Source organism: Halichoerus grypus, chromosome 9 (assembly GCF_964656455.1).
Source record: "Halichoerus grypus chromosome 9, mHalGry1.hap1.1, whole genome shotgun sequence".
Classification (NCBI taxonomy): domain Eukaryota; kingdom Metazoa; phylum Chordata; class Mammalia; order Carnivora; family Phocidae; genus Halichoerus; species Halichoerus grypus.
The window spans coordinates 110,501,816-110,517,298 of NC_135720.1; the positions used below are offsets into that span (position 1 = coordinate 110,501,816).

The 15,483-nt window shown below is 58.1% G+C and overlaps 2 protein-coding genes across 4 annotated transcripts in view; one reads left to right on the forward strand and one right to left on the reverse strand.

The window, feature by feature from the left end:
- BTBD9 (BTB domain containing 9) overlaps positions 1–11,809 on the forward strand; it is a 431,569-nt gene extending 419,760 nt beyond the window's left edge. The window contains exon 11 of the mRNA XM_078055382.1: positions 36–11,809. Coding sequence (XP_077911508.1) covers positions 36–74 — 39 coding nt within the window. The 3' untranslated portion in view covers positions 75–11,809. The remainder of the gene's footprint in view (positions 1–35) is intronic.
- A 1,006-nt stretch (positions 11,810–12,815) lies between these two features.
- Positions 12,816–15,483, reverse strand: part of ZFAND3 (zinc finger AN1-type containing 3) — a 333,302-nt gene continuing 330,634 nt past the window's right edge. For all 3 annotated transcript variants that reach the window (XM_078055385.1, XM_078055383.1, XM_078055384.1), the window contains one exon: positions 12,816–15,188. In XM_078055385.1, coding sequence (XP_077911511.1) covers positions 15,034–15,188 — 155 coding nt within the window. In that variant the 3' untranslated portion in view covers positions 12,816–15,033. The remainder of the gene's footprint in view (positions 15,189–15,483) is intronic.

A 15,483-nucleotide genomic window follows, 5' to 3' on the forward strand; every position in this document is an offset into this window, starting at 1 on the left:
AAGATAACAAAATTGTAATCACTTTTTCTTTCTAGAGACTCGGAAGAAAAAAAGGAAGGTATAATCCGCGATAAAAAGCAGAGCATCCTGTGTGCCGAGGCCACTTGGTAAAAAGGAGAGGGAGCGAACCGCATTGCGGGCTTCAGTTAAGAACCTTCCTTTGGACAAGGAGGAAAGGTGTCAAAAGAGGAAGAGAAAATTAAATTTGTCTCCTTCCAGGAGTTTCTCCTCATTAGCGTTGGCTTTTTGGTGTTTCCATGTTGATGCCGCCTCCCGTGCAGGTGGCGGGGCCCTCGGGGGTCACCGAGGTCGGGGCGGCGCCGGATGGGGCGGCCGCTGTCGCTGGGCAGAGGCCACGCTCCATTTGTTTTGGCTGCTGCAGCCATCGATTCTGTGTGTTTGTCCTGACAACAGCTCCAGCAGGAGTTCAGTGCTCATTAGTGGCCCGAGGAATTTAAAATGCAGCTCATGGTTCTGTACCACCATGGTTTTTATTATTATAATATTAAATTAGAAGTCAGCCTGGTGCCTGGTGTTTGCTCAGGACTTTCTGGGAAAGGGGAAGGGAACGGTTTTAGACGGCACGCGGGGCAACTAGGATGCTCTGTTTCTCCTCCTCGGAGTGGACCAGGCAGCCTAATTACTGGACGGGATCCTGAAGCCCTGGTGGTATGAGGGACCGGGTGGTGAGAAGGGTTTGCTCGGAGGGTAGACCCGCTTCCCGTATGCCTCAGCCCTAGCTAGCCCTGTGCGGTGTCGTGGGGAGGAGACGGGACGCGGTGACTCTGCTGGTTTCCATCAGACTGGGGGGGGGGGCATGCACCTCCTGCCTCTGCAGACGTGGGAGCTGCTCGGACAACTGCGAGCTCCCCCGCCGCGTCCCTTCAGGCAGGACTTCCTGCTGGCCGGATGTGGGCTGGGACCTGCCTCCATAGCAGGGCTGTGGGGCAGGTGCACAGACCAGCTCCCCCCACAAACACACACCTTGAATATCCCCAGTCTCTTAAACTACTCGTTAAAAAATATTGGTAAAGTAATAATGCCCATGGGCTAACATTCCAACCTAGCAGAAGGGCCAAAGGTGCCCTCCCTGTCGTCTGGCTCTGAGTCACCGTTGACCTGGGCCAGGTCGTTTCCTCTGTGACGGACTCATTGCGAGGGGCATAGTGCCCCCTGCTCACCTGCCCCTCAGTCCTCCTTCCCGGCACCCCGGCCTCTCCCAGACGAAAGCCAGACTGTGAAAGGGGCCCTCCCGGCCCATCAGGTTAGTTTTTGGTTTTTTTTTAAAAGAACTGAAATATCCCCAAGGGGCCTCATGGCCTAAAGATTCACAATCATCCACCTATAATTTATGATAAGTGTCTCGAGCATTTACCATTTGCATCCTGAGTATTTATAGCCCTGAGCTGGGAGCGGGGGGAGGAGAAGGCCTCCACCTGCCTCCACCATTGTCTCCTGCTCAGCTGTCCCTGCAGCTGGGACAGCTGACGAAGGCCACCTCCGAGAGCCAGGGCGGGGGGCTCCAGCCCGTCTGGAGGTGGGAGGCGCCAGCAGAAGAAAGTTGGGCAAGAGGGTCTTGAGAGGCTTCTAAGGAGGGGATCTGGGTTCTGGGGCTTGGGTTTCCGTGGATACCCTGGGAACACTGGTGTCACTACTACCGTCCACCCACCCATCCGTCACCAAATATTCTCATCCCGTCCCATGAGCCCCAGGGGTTGTGGCCCAAGACAGCGCATCCGACAGCGCCTGGTACAGACAGGACCAGCCTGTCCGAGGTGGACGCGCGTCCGCCCGCCGCCCAGGGTGCCGGGGGCAGGCTGGTCCTCCCATGGCTGCTTCCAGCCCCAGGTTCCAGGTCACTCCCCATGCACATCGCCCGCCTTGGGGCCTGATGGTGGGGACGGCCCCAGCCCCAGCCTCTGTAACGGCTGCTCCCTCCAAGGCCTGCCCCAGGCAGCAGGGTCTCACCATCCCCGGGGCCAGGCGCCGCTGGTGAATCGGAAAAGCTTGCAGGCGACGACAGTGGGCACAGGGCCCTGCGGTGGCCAGGAGGAGCCGAGCACCCCAGGGCCTTGGGGCCCAGCCTCGCCCCCCCACAGGGCAGCTCAGTCCTCAGAGCTCCCTTCAGAGAGGCAGTGGCCGCTCTGAGGAACACTCAGAACTCTCCCCGTAACGAAGGTCCTGAGGCCACCCCAGCCCCAGCTCCTGGAAAAGCTAGAGGGGAGGCGGGCCTCGGCTCGATGCACAGGGTGACAGGAGTGTCTCAGGGTTGCTGTGGGGCTTGACCGACGAGCTGCTCTTGCCAAACTTGTGTATACCCTGAATTTCCCAGAGAGCACCAAGCTCCCCCGCCTTTGGGGTTTCTGGGCCTTGCTGCTCTCTCGCGCTCACTCAGCGCCCTGTCTCTGCCGGGGCCCCGCGGGGCACGACGCCCGCCAGCGTGTGCGCACCCCGGCGAGTCCGCTGCTGCCGCCGGGCCGGGGCCGCCACCCCACGCGACCGCACTGGGCCGCCTCGGACCGTGGCCTCGCCCTGAGCTCTCGTCACCGAGAACAGCTTGGAGCGGGTAGGCGTGTTTATTTTCTGAACCTGCACGCAGGACTTGACATTTCTCTTTGCTAACGCCCTCCAGCGGTGCTAGCTGAGCCCTGGAACGTCCCTGGATTTAGGCACCGTCGTGTGAGCGAACCTCCTAGTTTCGTTCGCCTAGAACGGACTGCAGTTCCCGACAATTCGTCGATGTGCTGAAGAAGACAAAAACCGAATCCAGAGAGACTGGGGTTCACCACGCAGCTGCTCCCCGGGTCCCCTCGGGCTGTGACCACCACGCAGCCCGGGCCCTTTTCTTCGTGCTGGCGACGTAGTGGTGACCAAGGAGCACAGAGCAGGCCCATGTCCTGCCTTCGTGGCACTTACATTGCTGAGGAGGGGGACGGACGACAGACAACATCCACGAGTGTAAGTGCACCTGACGCCCATGTGCCCGTGGCAAGGACAGGACTAGAAGCGGACGCTCCGGTGGAAACCAGGAAGGGGACAGCTGGGCTAAGCCCCGGGGGTAAGGGAGAGACTGAGGCCCTCTGAGCAGACCTTCCCAGGAGGAGGGCGAGCGGAAGACAGGGCCCTGCCTTGCTGCGGGGCTGGCGTGGTGAGGGGCAGGGTGAGGCCCAGGGTGACGGGCCCAGGGAGCAAGGGGGTGGGGGGGGCAGGGAAAGGCCCCAGGATCCTTAGAGAACATTGGGCTCTTGTCCAAGTGACGTGGGAGCCAGTGGAAGGTTCTGAGCAGAGGAGGGCCCCGGTCTGACTCACACTGTAACAGGCTCCCCGGCTGCCCCGATGGAGAATTCTCGTAGAGCGGAGAGGCGGGAGCAGGAGAGGGGAGGGCTGTTGCAGAAATCCGGGGAGAGGTGGTGCTGCGTGGACGAGGCAAGCTCCAGGGGCTGACAGGATGTGAGGGTCGGTGCCGAGAGAGAGAGAGAAGCAGCAAGGTCAGGGTCGACTCCAAGCGGGGTCGCCTTCACAGAACCAGGGATGGGGCAGCCGGCTGGGGACATGCTGGGTTTGTAGAATGCAAGGAAGCTCAACAAACACAAACAGTCTGTGACGGAGAAGGAGCTGCTTCTCACTTACCTTAGGCCTAAAGGTGATGACTTATCTTGGTACATCAGCTCAGCAAAAGTTAGGGGTAGAACTGCTTTCACGCAGGGAGTACCGGTTTGCAGGAAATATTCAGGATTTTATTATCACGGGCACCAGAACTCGTGAGGGTGGCCCTGTTCATTTCAGCTTAGCTCAGGGGATAAACTGCTTGGGTTTCTGTTTTTTCCCGAGCATCGTGTGGAAAGACTGTCATGGTTGTACCAGGTTTTTTTCGAGTTTGAGAGGAGTCCTGGAAGCAGTCGGCCCACCGCAGTGCGGACCAATCCCCTGGAACGTGACGGAATGCCCGGCCCCCACCTGCACCTACAGGTCCCGACTCAGGGGCCGGCGGGGCCCAGGGATCCGCATTCTCAAGCGCCCCCCAGCTTCGGCCCCAATAACCCACACTGCCTGGAGGAACACTGAACTAGAGGTGCGAGCAGCTGGGACCCCAGCCCAGAGCCGAGGGCAGCGTGGAGAGTCCGGTGTCACCAGTGTTTATGTAACTGGGACGAGATCACCAGCAGGGAAGAGACGGTCCTGGGCTGAGCCCGGGAGCCCCAGTGGGTAGAGCCTGGGGAGGTGAGAGCAAAGGCGGCTGAGGGACCAGGGACCCTGTGCCTGAACAGCTCGGGGGGGACAGCCAGCAGGGAGGGCAGATCAGTGGGGCAAATGCCCCGAGACTTCAAGAAGAGAAGAGGGCTGAGGACGGATGGGATTTAGGGGGCGCCTGATTCGGGTGGAATCCGGTTTTCTGGAATTGACCACAGCTGAGATAGTCCCTGAGGCTGGCTGTGAGCTCTTGTGTGGGCACCTGGGATCCCCACTTTCCTTTCTCAATGTGTCCAATCCTCCCAGCACACTCTTCTTTCATTTTACCGAGGCATGGCATCAGACTTCAAGGACAGCCTTTGCCTGCCTCTGAGGGTCTTAGCTTTTCTTCCATTGACAAGATTTTTCCACCAGCGACCAACGGTCATCTTACGGTACTTGTACCCGGACGCACTTGCCCAGGACTTGGAAGGACCAACCCTTCCGAAGTGGCTACACATTTTCAGTCCTTCACCTGTCTGGGACTGCAACATTTCCAGTATATTCTACTTGTTTCATCTATTTAAATTTTGAAGCTCTTGGACTCTGAATTCAAGATGGCAGACGGCTAGTTTGGAGGGCCAGTCGCCGTCTGGACTGAAATGCAACACGTGCAGTACGATAAAAAGAGCAAACACTGCCTTCCTCTCCCTCTCCCTAAATCACGAGCAATGACCAAGAAGAGAGAGAGTTTGCAAATAAAAATAACCGGAGTGGAAAAGAAGGAGGTGATGCCAGAAGCTCAGGAAACGGTGCAAGATAAGCCACCGAGGGATTGCCTCCAGCCACGGTGAGCTTGCTTCGACGTGTACACGCAAACACGACGCTCGGCAAACGGAGCGCCCAGTTCCCTTCAGACACGCCCGCCGATTCGTAAAGTGGTCGCGTCTCTGCTGGCGCGTCCTGCACGTAGCGGAGGCGAGGGGGGCGCTGCGCGGGGGCCTCGTTCCCGGGCCCACCCGGCGCCCAGAACAGCGGGCGGGCCCATCCGGAGGCCGGTGGGGCTGCAATAAGACCGCGGGCCACGCTCCTGGGCCGGCGGCGGGCACACAGGTGTGTGCCCACAGGACTCCACTGGCCCAAAGCGGGGGTCCCTTCTGTCTGCACTGTCCTTGCTGCAGGGGGAGTTTGAAGCCCCACGTCACCCTCAGGCACTTTCCGCCCAAGCCCCGGCTCCTCTGTCTGCTGCCCTCCCTGGCCCTCCCGGCGAGGCCTCTCGGTGCCCTTTGGACACGTGAGCTCTTCAGAGCATCTCCAGCCGCTGCCCGTGGGCACCTCCAGCTCGGGGCTGTGGTGCTCTGGGGGCTGGGCACGGCCCTGGGGCAAACCTCTGACCTTGAGCGGCTGTGGGGAAACCCCAGCAGGTGCACCCGATGGGGACAGCAGGGTCTCGGGGGACGGGGGAACAGACCCTAGCTGGGTGGGCCCTTTGGTGGCAACAGGAGACCCTCGTTCAACAACGCTCCAGACCTGGAGACAGCACAGTTCTGCGGAGGCCCTGGCTCTTTTCTTCCATAATAGGATTCCTACACAATTTAATGTCACATCCTTGGTCACCTCTTTTCCCAGTAATACTCTCTGGCCCTGGAGTCACTTTTCTCTCACTTTTTGAAAGCGGGTTGGCTCTAATCCTTGGCGAATGCCCAGCCAGACCTGTCCTGACCACAACAGGCTCTAAAACGACAAGTACCTCCATCCCGAGGCCCTGGTTCCTCCACATTTGGGTCTTCCACCTGGTCAGACCCCCTGGGAGGGGCAGCTCCTGTCTTGCGTCCTGCATCTCCATCCACGGCAGTGGCCTGCTGCCCGGGAGCGGGGCCTGGGTGACTGGACACTGTCTGGACATCAGGAGCGGCAGAAATAAGTCGACACCTCACCGCCTGTGTCGCCTCGTTCCCGTCAGCCCAGCGGTCAGGAGTGGCCAGGCCGCCACGTGCCTCCCGAGCCTCTGTCATCCCCACGCGGCAGGCGCTGGGGAACCTGACCAGGGTTGCTGTCTCGGGAGCGGGTTGACGTCTGGCGCATTACTGATTAAGATGTGTCCTGTTTCCATCAAAGGGCCCAGCCTGGCTAGGGGCTGGTAGCCAACACCCGAAGCCCTGCGAACCACTGGGTGAGTGTCTGCGATGGCGAAATTTTCCACCTTCCCCAGTGAAGGCACAGGCCAAAGGGAGTGGGCCCCTTCAGAGAGGCACTTGGAGGCCCAGCTGGACAAGAACGGCGTCCTGCCTCCAGGGCCGGGGCTGACCAGGTGCCACAAGGACTGGGAGGGGCGGGTCACTGGTGAGGCTCTCAGCGAAGGTACCAGAATCCACTGCTTCATCAGCACCTGCTGAGTCCATCAGAGCGGGTGCCGTCACCCCCAGTCTCACCCCCAGCAGCTGTCTGCTCCCGTCTTTGCCTGGTACCACCACCTCTGAGGCCTCGCGCCACCCTTCCAGAACCTGGCTGGTTAAACTCACTTACAGTCACCATGCCCAAGGCACCGAGCCGTCCCTGCTGCCGTCAGACGTCACCTGTTCACGCCACGTTACTGCAGACCCACCGTCCCAGGACCTAATGGCCTAAAACAACATTATTTTGCTCACAAATCCAGATTGGTCAGGGCTCGGTGGAGACACTCTGCTCCACTTGGTGTCGTCTGGGTCAGCCGGAGGGCCAGGCCAGGTCACCCGAAGACTCGCTCGCTCCCCGCGGACCTGGCGAGAGCCCTGGGCACCCAGGCAGCTGGGCTCCTGGGCTTCTCTCTCTCATTCTGGGCTCTCCACATGGTCTCGCCAGCGCGAGGCTGCAGGGTAGCCAGGCATTTTTTTTCTAATTGAAGTGAAATTCACAGAACATAAAATCCACCATTTTAAACGAACAATTCAGTGGCATTTAGTACATTTGCGATGTTGTGCAAACGGCACCTCTACCTAGGTCCAGAACATGTTTATCACCCCAAAAGGAAACCCACACCCATGAAGCAATCAGTGCCCATTCTCCTCTCCCCGGGACCCCTCGGGACCACCCACCTGCTTTCAGTCTCTATGGATCTGCCCATTCTGACATCTCCCTTCAACAGAACCACATCATGTGTGATCTGTGACTGGCTTGTCGGACGCAGCCGCGTGTTTTTGAGCTTTGTCCACACTGCAGCAAGTGTATTTGATTTCTTTTCATGGCCGAATTGTAGGACTACACCCCATTTTGTTTATCCATTCATCCCCTGGTGGACGCCTGGGCAGTTTCCACCTTGTGGCTGCTGTGAACAGGGCGGCCGGGGACACGTGTGTGCACACACTTGAGTGGCTGCTCTCAAGTCTTTGGGCTCGAGTCCAACGAGTGGAACTGCTGCCATATGGTAATTCCGGGTAACTTTTTGGGGAGCCACCAAACTGCTTTCTACACCGGCCACATCACTGCACATTCCCCCGGCGATGCACAGAGGTCCCCACGGTTTCCACACACTTGCCAACACGTACTTTGCATTTTCCGATCCTCACGGTCCTAGTGGAGGCGATGCCCGCATGTCAGCCCCGGGCTCCCGAGGCAGCCGGGGACAGCGAGCCGCTGGAGGTCGTCTCCTGGGCCTTTCCCATCTCGCCCTGCCGTGTGCCCGTCACCCGAAGAGCCAGGCGCCAAAGCCAGCACCCGTTCGCGGGGAAGGCCTCCGCGTTTTGATGGGAGGAGTGTCAAAGAATTTAGGGACCGGTTTTAAGTCACAATAGCTTCATGACATTTCGCACCCAGAGGCCCCGGGGACACAGGCCAGCACAGCGCTCCCTCCTCGGGTTGGCTGGCCGACCCAAGTGCGCTCAGCTACGTGGCCGACTCTCCTGCAGACTCAAGCTCCTCATCTCAGCCCGCGACACAGGGAAGGGCCCGTGGGCCCCCGGGTCATGCTGGGGACTAACCATTTCATGCCCAGCTTCAACTCTCGCCCAGCCTTTATAGGGGCCCCCCTTTAGGAAAAAGACTACAAAACTCGGTTCATAGATGAATATGAAGAATTGGAAATCAGCAAATCACCCATTTCTCAAAGTGGGACACATACCCAGACATCAGAAAGTCTAGAAAACCACCACAGCCGTTCAGTGACCATGACACGCGTCTGCGAGGCTTGGCCCTGCGCTGTCGGGTTGTGCACTCCGATCGCCCTTTGCGGGAAAACCATTTCCTGACCCCATGTGAGAACAGAAGGACTCCTCAATCTTTCCTCTGGCACGGTTGCTCGAACTCTGATTTACTGATACTTTAGAAAAGTTTCTTTCATCTTCACCACTCACACTGGCACGGACATAAGTTTTTAGAACTGTTGTCAAATGTGGGGAAACCACGATCAGGTTTCCTGACCAGCCATGTGAGCGGTAGGATTGCAGGCCGAGAATTCCCAGATTAGTCTTTAACCCACTTCGCACTGCACAAGGAATGGTGCATTTACAGCTGGACATGCTGCCTGGCCCAGCCTCCTCCTCGAACAGGAGCAAACTTCCATCCTGAGCAGGCATGAGTGAGAAGCAAGTCTTCCTCTTTTAAGTTTATACATCCAACGACTGGAAGAACATTCCGCAGACTGGCTTCTGGCTCCGCACATTTCAAGTCTTGTCTCCCCTCCATGGCTCCCATCATTCAAGTCACAACACAGGGTGATCAGCGCGGCGGGCAGCAAGGAGTCTTCCTGGAAGGCGTCCCTACCCCCGGGACGACCACCAATAACCCGCTCAACACCGACATGACAGCGCACCACACAAATATACCCCATTCCCTCCAAACTATGTCCCCAACTCGACTTCATCTTGGCCAAACCCCCCAAATGCCCATGTCACCTCAGCACCACCCAACGGAAGAGGAAGTGTGAGGGAGGCGAGGGTCGAATGGAACAGGGACCAGGTCTAACCAACTGCCGTTCAAGGATCTCACTCTTGCAAATTTTATAAAACCGCGGCAGAGGCGAACCCACTGCCAAGGCCCACCGCAGGGGCGCAGAGGGGGTCTTGGTGAGTGAGGGGCCTCAAGCTAAAAACTGCCTTTCCCTGGAAGTCCCCCTCAGGTGGCCGTCGAACCTTTCCTACTCCCCACCCCACCTCCCGGCGCCCGGAGGAGCCAAGTCCCGGCTGCCTGCCTGTGCGCCCCGCATCTTCCCGGGCGCCGCGCCGAATCGCCCCCTCCCTCCGCCACCGCGCAGCCCTCCTCTGCGATGGGGCACTCCGTCGGCATAAAACCAGTATTTCTCTCCTGCCCCGCAGCCCTTCCACTTGTGCCCCCTTCTCTGCATTTCATGCGGTGAAACTCGAGCCCGGCTTTCCGCGGCCTCCCACCCGTGGCCAGGCTCTGGCCGCGGGGTCCGCGAGCAGCCCCTCCGCGGGCGACAGCGACGACTCTTGGACACTCGTCAGGACTCCAGGCTCTCTTGGTCTCCTCCTTCTGCTGGCAGCTTCTTCTCGTCTCCCCGGGCCTCGTAACACCGGGATGCCCCTGGCTGGCACGGCCCGGTCGGCCTCCTCCATCCGGACTCCCTCCTCCTTCAGTGACCAGTGACCGCGGCCAGGCTGGGGCTTGTGTGCGTGGCTGTGTGCTGACGACTTAAAAAGGCTCATCTCCAGCCCTGGGTCGCGTGTCTCCTCCACCCTCCCCCCCGGATGTGTAGCCCACGCCTCAGCTTAGTCTGTTGTGATCTACCCCCCGCCGCGTGTTCCCACCGGGGTCCGGCATGGATGGCACCTCCATCCTCCCATCAGGACGAAGCTAGCAAGTCACCTACAGCTCCTCTCGCTCACCCCGGGCCCCTCTGTCAGCAACTCCTGCTGTCACTACCTTCAGCCTGAGTCCAGACTGACTCCTCGGCCCCAGCCCGGCTCCCTGAGCCCTGCGCCACCACCATCTACCGCCTGTTCTATCAAGCGGCCTCCCTGGCCTCCCGCCTCCTCCCTTGCAGGCCGTCCTTTAACACCCACGGCTCCAGCCCCGGATGGTCCCCATCTCAGAGAAGAGCCCCCAGGCCCTGCCCTTCTTAACCACCTCCCCCACCCATTTTGTATCACATATTCCCTTTTGTCCTCTGCCCCGCCACGGCAGACAGTATTTTTGGTCACCACGCTATCCCCAGCGCGTGGATCGGTGCCAAGCACGTTCCAGGTGCTGAATGAGGGCCCCCACGGCCAGGCCTGTGTGCACCAGGAGCTTCTGCCTTTGGGACCTGTGTCCTGGTGACTTCCCCTTTCCTTTTGGGCATTGTGTCACAGAGTAGATCCCTGCCCTCCTAGTCTGGGACCCCCCTGCCCCAGACCTCCTTCTGCGGTCTAGTGGGCCTGGGACCACAGTTCCCCCTAACCCGGGGTTCAGCTGATTCTCACAGCTGACCCCGTGGCCTCCCTGCCCAAAGCCTTCCACAGCCCTGGCCCCCCATCAAATCCACACTCCTCCCCGCGAGAGCTCAGGCTCTTCTCAGCCCCGAGAGGAGAAGAGTACGGGCTGCCTGACGAAGGTGGGGCGGGAGTGGAGCTCTAGGAACCAGTGGCCCAGCCTGGCCTCCCAACTCTGTGGATCCAACAAGGTGTCACGCACGAACCCATTACCCACATGCATGAAACCGGAGTCCCCAGGTTTCTGGGGAGCCTCTCACTTGCCGACAGCTTAATTGCTCAAACCCAAGAGACCAGCCCCCAAGGCCCAGTGGCCGCATGTGAGCCCAGGGGCTCAGTGCCCCTTCCTAGCCTGGCCCTCTCCCGCACGTCCTGAGAGCGAGCTATCAGTTTTTGTCAGCTGTTTGCTGAAGCCCCCCCCCGTCCCCACCCCCTTGCTCCTGGCTTGCTATCCGGTCATTGATCAGAAACACCTTTATATGTAAACCTGGGGAACAGGATGTAGGTCAAGGGAAGTGAATCTGCTGGGTGTTCTGGGTTATGGGTCACTAGGACAGCACACGAGAGGTCCACACTGGAAGCTCCCGGCTGGCCTGGCTAGAATTAACCCCTAGAGTTTTCCTCAAGTGCCCGGGACACAGGAGGTGCTCAATGAAGTGGGGTAACTTGTCCCAGGGTGTCGTGATTATGGTAAAAAGAAGTCCTGCATCGCGTGTTGTGATGCACCAGCCACCTGCATCTTCCAGAACACCTCTGGCCGGGAAACCCGTATTCCGCTCTGCATCAGCAGGGTCCTGAGAATTGAAGTCCTGACAGCCTGAGAGTTGGTCCCTTCTGTCATTTTTTAAACTTTAAAAAAAATTGTTACGCATGCGTGTAGTCGTGGTAGTAATAAGGCTCACCACATTCCCGTCCTCCACACCCAAAGAAAACCACTGAACTTTTAGCTTTTTTCTCTGCATTTACCTCCACATTTCTAGATAACATGCTTCTATTGCGCTCTTGAATTTTCAGTTTTATGCATTATCTGCTGACTTGGACAGTAAGAACTTAGCCCCATTATACGCTGCACATACTTTCCCTGTCCCGAGTTCCGTCATCAATTTTTGCCAGAGCAACATGCATCGTTATTTGTATGTTTATTATTTGTACGCAATCACAGCTGAGTCACGTAAGGTCTATGGTTCCTCTTCCTTAATATTTTTTGTGTGGCATTAATAAATGGTGTATTCTTACTTGCTTAATTTTCTGTCAGACTCCTGCCCCATCCCTGGGACGGAAGCGTGGATCAAGGGTGGAGGCCTCAGCTCTGTCAGACGGCGGGCAGGCCTCACCCCCGCGGCCCGGCACGCTCCCGTTTCCAGGCCTCGGCATTTGTCTCTGCTTACTCCTCTTTCCCTGGAGCCCTCCAGGCAGCTTTGAGAATGGCTCCAAAGGAGGTAATTTCCGAGGCCGCTGCAGACTATTCTGGGCGTCTCTGCTGCTCTGGTGCCCGCGGGGTGCCCCCTCTCCGTACGCCTCCCACCCCACTCACCCCGGCAGGCTTCCTGTTCCTCACTGCGCCTTCTGCCCACCGCCCTCTCTTCTTGCGGTCGGCTCCTGCTGGCGCGAAGCCTCCCAGGTGAGCAGGAGGGACAAGGGGGGCACTGCCAGGCACCGCGTGTTCCAAGGCCACCAGACTCCTGTGCTCTCCCCCCACTTCTGATTTCCTCGAGGATCTTTCATCATCTTCAATGACGGCTTGTGGTCAACACTCTGCCTTAAAGGTGGTGAGGAGGGACACGGCGACTCCCCAGATGTTTTTAAACACCTTAAGGCATACGAAGTGCCTCCCCTACACCTGAGTTCACACGGCACATCCATCACGCTGCTCCTCCCTCCAGATGCGGCCCCTCCCAGACCCCAGACCCCAGGACCCAGGCACGCCCAACCCACACCACAGGGGCCCTCAGGGCTGGTGCCCGTTTCTTCCCATCCCCCCCCCACATGTAACCTCCTCGCTGCCGGCAAAGGCCTGGCCCAGCAGACACACCTCCACCAGGGCCCGGCCCCACGGCCTCCCAAGGCACGACCTCCCACAGAAACAAGGGGGCAGCTGCGAGCCCAGGGCAGGGACAGGCGCTCTGCACACAAGAGCCACCTGCCCCCGACCTCGTCCAAGCCCTGGCCAGGGAGACAGGCCACCATCTTTCTGGCTGTACAGGCAGCACTTAGGAGAACCGGCAAAACAGAAATCCAAACTTTCATACGATTGGTTTAATTTTTTTTTTCAGCAGGAGAAAAAAGAATAAAGTTACAAGATTCTTTTAATATTTTCACAATGTTAAAACTAAAACTGAGCTCTAGGCTATGTGTGTAAGTAAATCTAAAACACAAAAGGGTTAAATAAGATCTTCTCTTTTAAAGATACAAGAATTTAAGCTTTCCTTACATTTAACAAACTTCACAGAACAGATACTGCAGGGGACAAGCCCCCCCCCACCCCCAGCTCTACCACCAGGAAGTGAATATGGGCTGCAGCCCTGTGTGCCCCTGGGCTCCCCAGAGAGCCTGCTTCCCATCCCTGCCTCGAGGCAGCAGCGGCGGGGCCTGAGGAGGGCCGGGAGGGCACGTGGGGGGGGGGGGGGCTCTTCGGGATCAGAGCTTGGCGGGGGGCCTGGGCGGGCCGCCTCACTGAGGATGGCCATGCACTGGCCAGAGGGCCGTGGCTTGACAACAGTGGTAAACGCGGGCAGACCCGGCCCCTCTGCCCTGGGCTGCCCTAGAGCAAGAGACACCGGTCTGGGTCCTGAAGCAAGAATAAGGCTGGAGATTTTGCAGCGGATTCCACTCTGGTGGGGGTGGGATGGGAGGAAGAGGTTGGGAAGAGCATGATTTCCTATTTCAGTATTCTGGACCAAAAAACATTTGTAGTTGCAGGTGTTTGGCTGTGAACTGCAGACAGTCGAACTGTTGGTCGTGGTATAAAAGGGAAAGTTTGCTGGGTTAAACTGTTCCAGTAGCCTGTGTGTGGGCAGATCCAAACCACCTCCGCAGGAGCCTCCGACTCTCACCAGCCTGGACCATATGGGGTCTCTGGCCCACTCAACCCTGTTCAGGCTTTCCAGGGAATCTTAATCCTGTCTCCCCTCCCCGCCCCCACCTGATCGGTGAGGATTCCCTAACTCGGGCCAACAGGCCCATATCCACCCTCCCCCACCTGGCCTGAGCTACCACGGCTACCGACTCCTCTCTGCCCGCGGGAAGCGGCATAGGCTGAGAAATGTGCCCTCCCACCCCCACTGCCAGAGCGAAGGTCCTTCTCGGAGCTGGGCCACGGCCACAAACCACTGTTCTAGACAGATCCCCCCGCTGCCCCTGGGACGCAGGCCGCCTCGCCTGCCCAGACTTGCTATGTGGTAGAGGTGGTCCCCTGGACTACGGAGCTGCGCAGACACAAGGGGCTGGGCCGTGGCACTGTCCTCTTGGCCCAGAGAGGGCCGGGCAGGCGGCCGCTGGAGGGGGCAGAGCCTGCAGGCGGCAGCTTCCTACCTGCTCCCCAGCCCTTCTACTGATTCCCGTCGGCTATGAAATGTCTTTTTAAAAACTCCCAATATAGAAATCTAGCTGCAGAGGCCAGTTTGTAGATCCTAGCCGCAGCTGCTGTGCTGTAATTAGCCTTATTTGATCAATTGCCAGATCCCTGCACTTGGCAAATGGCAAACCAGCGCCAGTGGGGTCAGGTTGCTTCTCATGACCGTGGGTCCTGTGTAGAAAAGATAGGTCTCGTACATGGACTAGTCTTGAGTGGAGCTAATTTTCAAAGTGAGGTTATTGTTTCTCTTCTCGTGTGATGAGAGAGTTTTTTCATAGCAAGTCAGGTAAAAAATTTTCCTAAGAACCTGCCCCCCCCCCCATTTCCAGCTCTGTGGGAGAGCGAAGCCACCACCCAGCCCAGCCACGTGGCCAATCTCAACAGCCTCCTGTGGCCAAGGCACGCGTGGCCATCAGGTATCCTGGCTACTGGGACTAAGGATAAGTGAAGAGGTGAAAGGCCGAACATTAACCAGAGTTTCTGGCAAAGCCATGTGCGTCATGGGAACTTTAACACCAGCTTCTACTCCTCTATTAACTCAGAGTCTCCATCTGGAACACTTTCCGCTTAAGGCTTTTTATAAAGTATGACTCCAGCAGTGACAGGTATGTGTTGTTTTAAATCCACTAGCCATGCTCAAAAAAAAATATTCTTCATGTTTTAATTTTATACAATGGCTAGCAGGCACCTTAGTAACCAGCCAGAAATCAATTTCAACCACCATCAACCCCTAAACTACAGTACCAGGATGGCTGGCTAAAGAAAGGAAACGGACTGGCTGTAGTCTGACGCGTGCCCAGTACAAGGTGTCTGGCTGACTTTGTCCTAAATAAGGCTAACATTAGTGAACTAAGAACAGCGTCATGTGGCGGCCATGCCTGGCCTTCAGGAGCACCCCTCCCCGATGCGCTGGCAGGAGCGCCCCACTTTCCGGTCCAGTTTCACCATTTTCATGATGGCTTCCTCTCGGCCGCGGCCCATGTGGTCAAACGTACAGTCATGCTGCTCGGGGAGGCGATGTAACATACAGAACACATAACCTGCAACAGTGGGAGAAGCAGAGAGGACACACTGTTAGGGTGGCCTCCAGACGCCCAAAGCCCAGCTCTCATTCTGGTCTGGAGGACAGGAGGGCAGGCGCGCCTGCTGCTGAAGAGAGTTTATCAGAGCGCCAGCCACGAAGGGGCCCGCACCTTCCCATCTCCCAGCTCCTCAAGTCAGCCCAGGGGCCTCAGAATGTCCAAGGGTGGCTGCTCAGAGGCTGACTCTGCATTCAACACGCTCCTGCCTGAACCCTGAAGGTGGAAGCCCAAAGATGACTGCTGCAGTGAGACA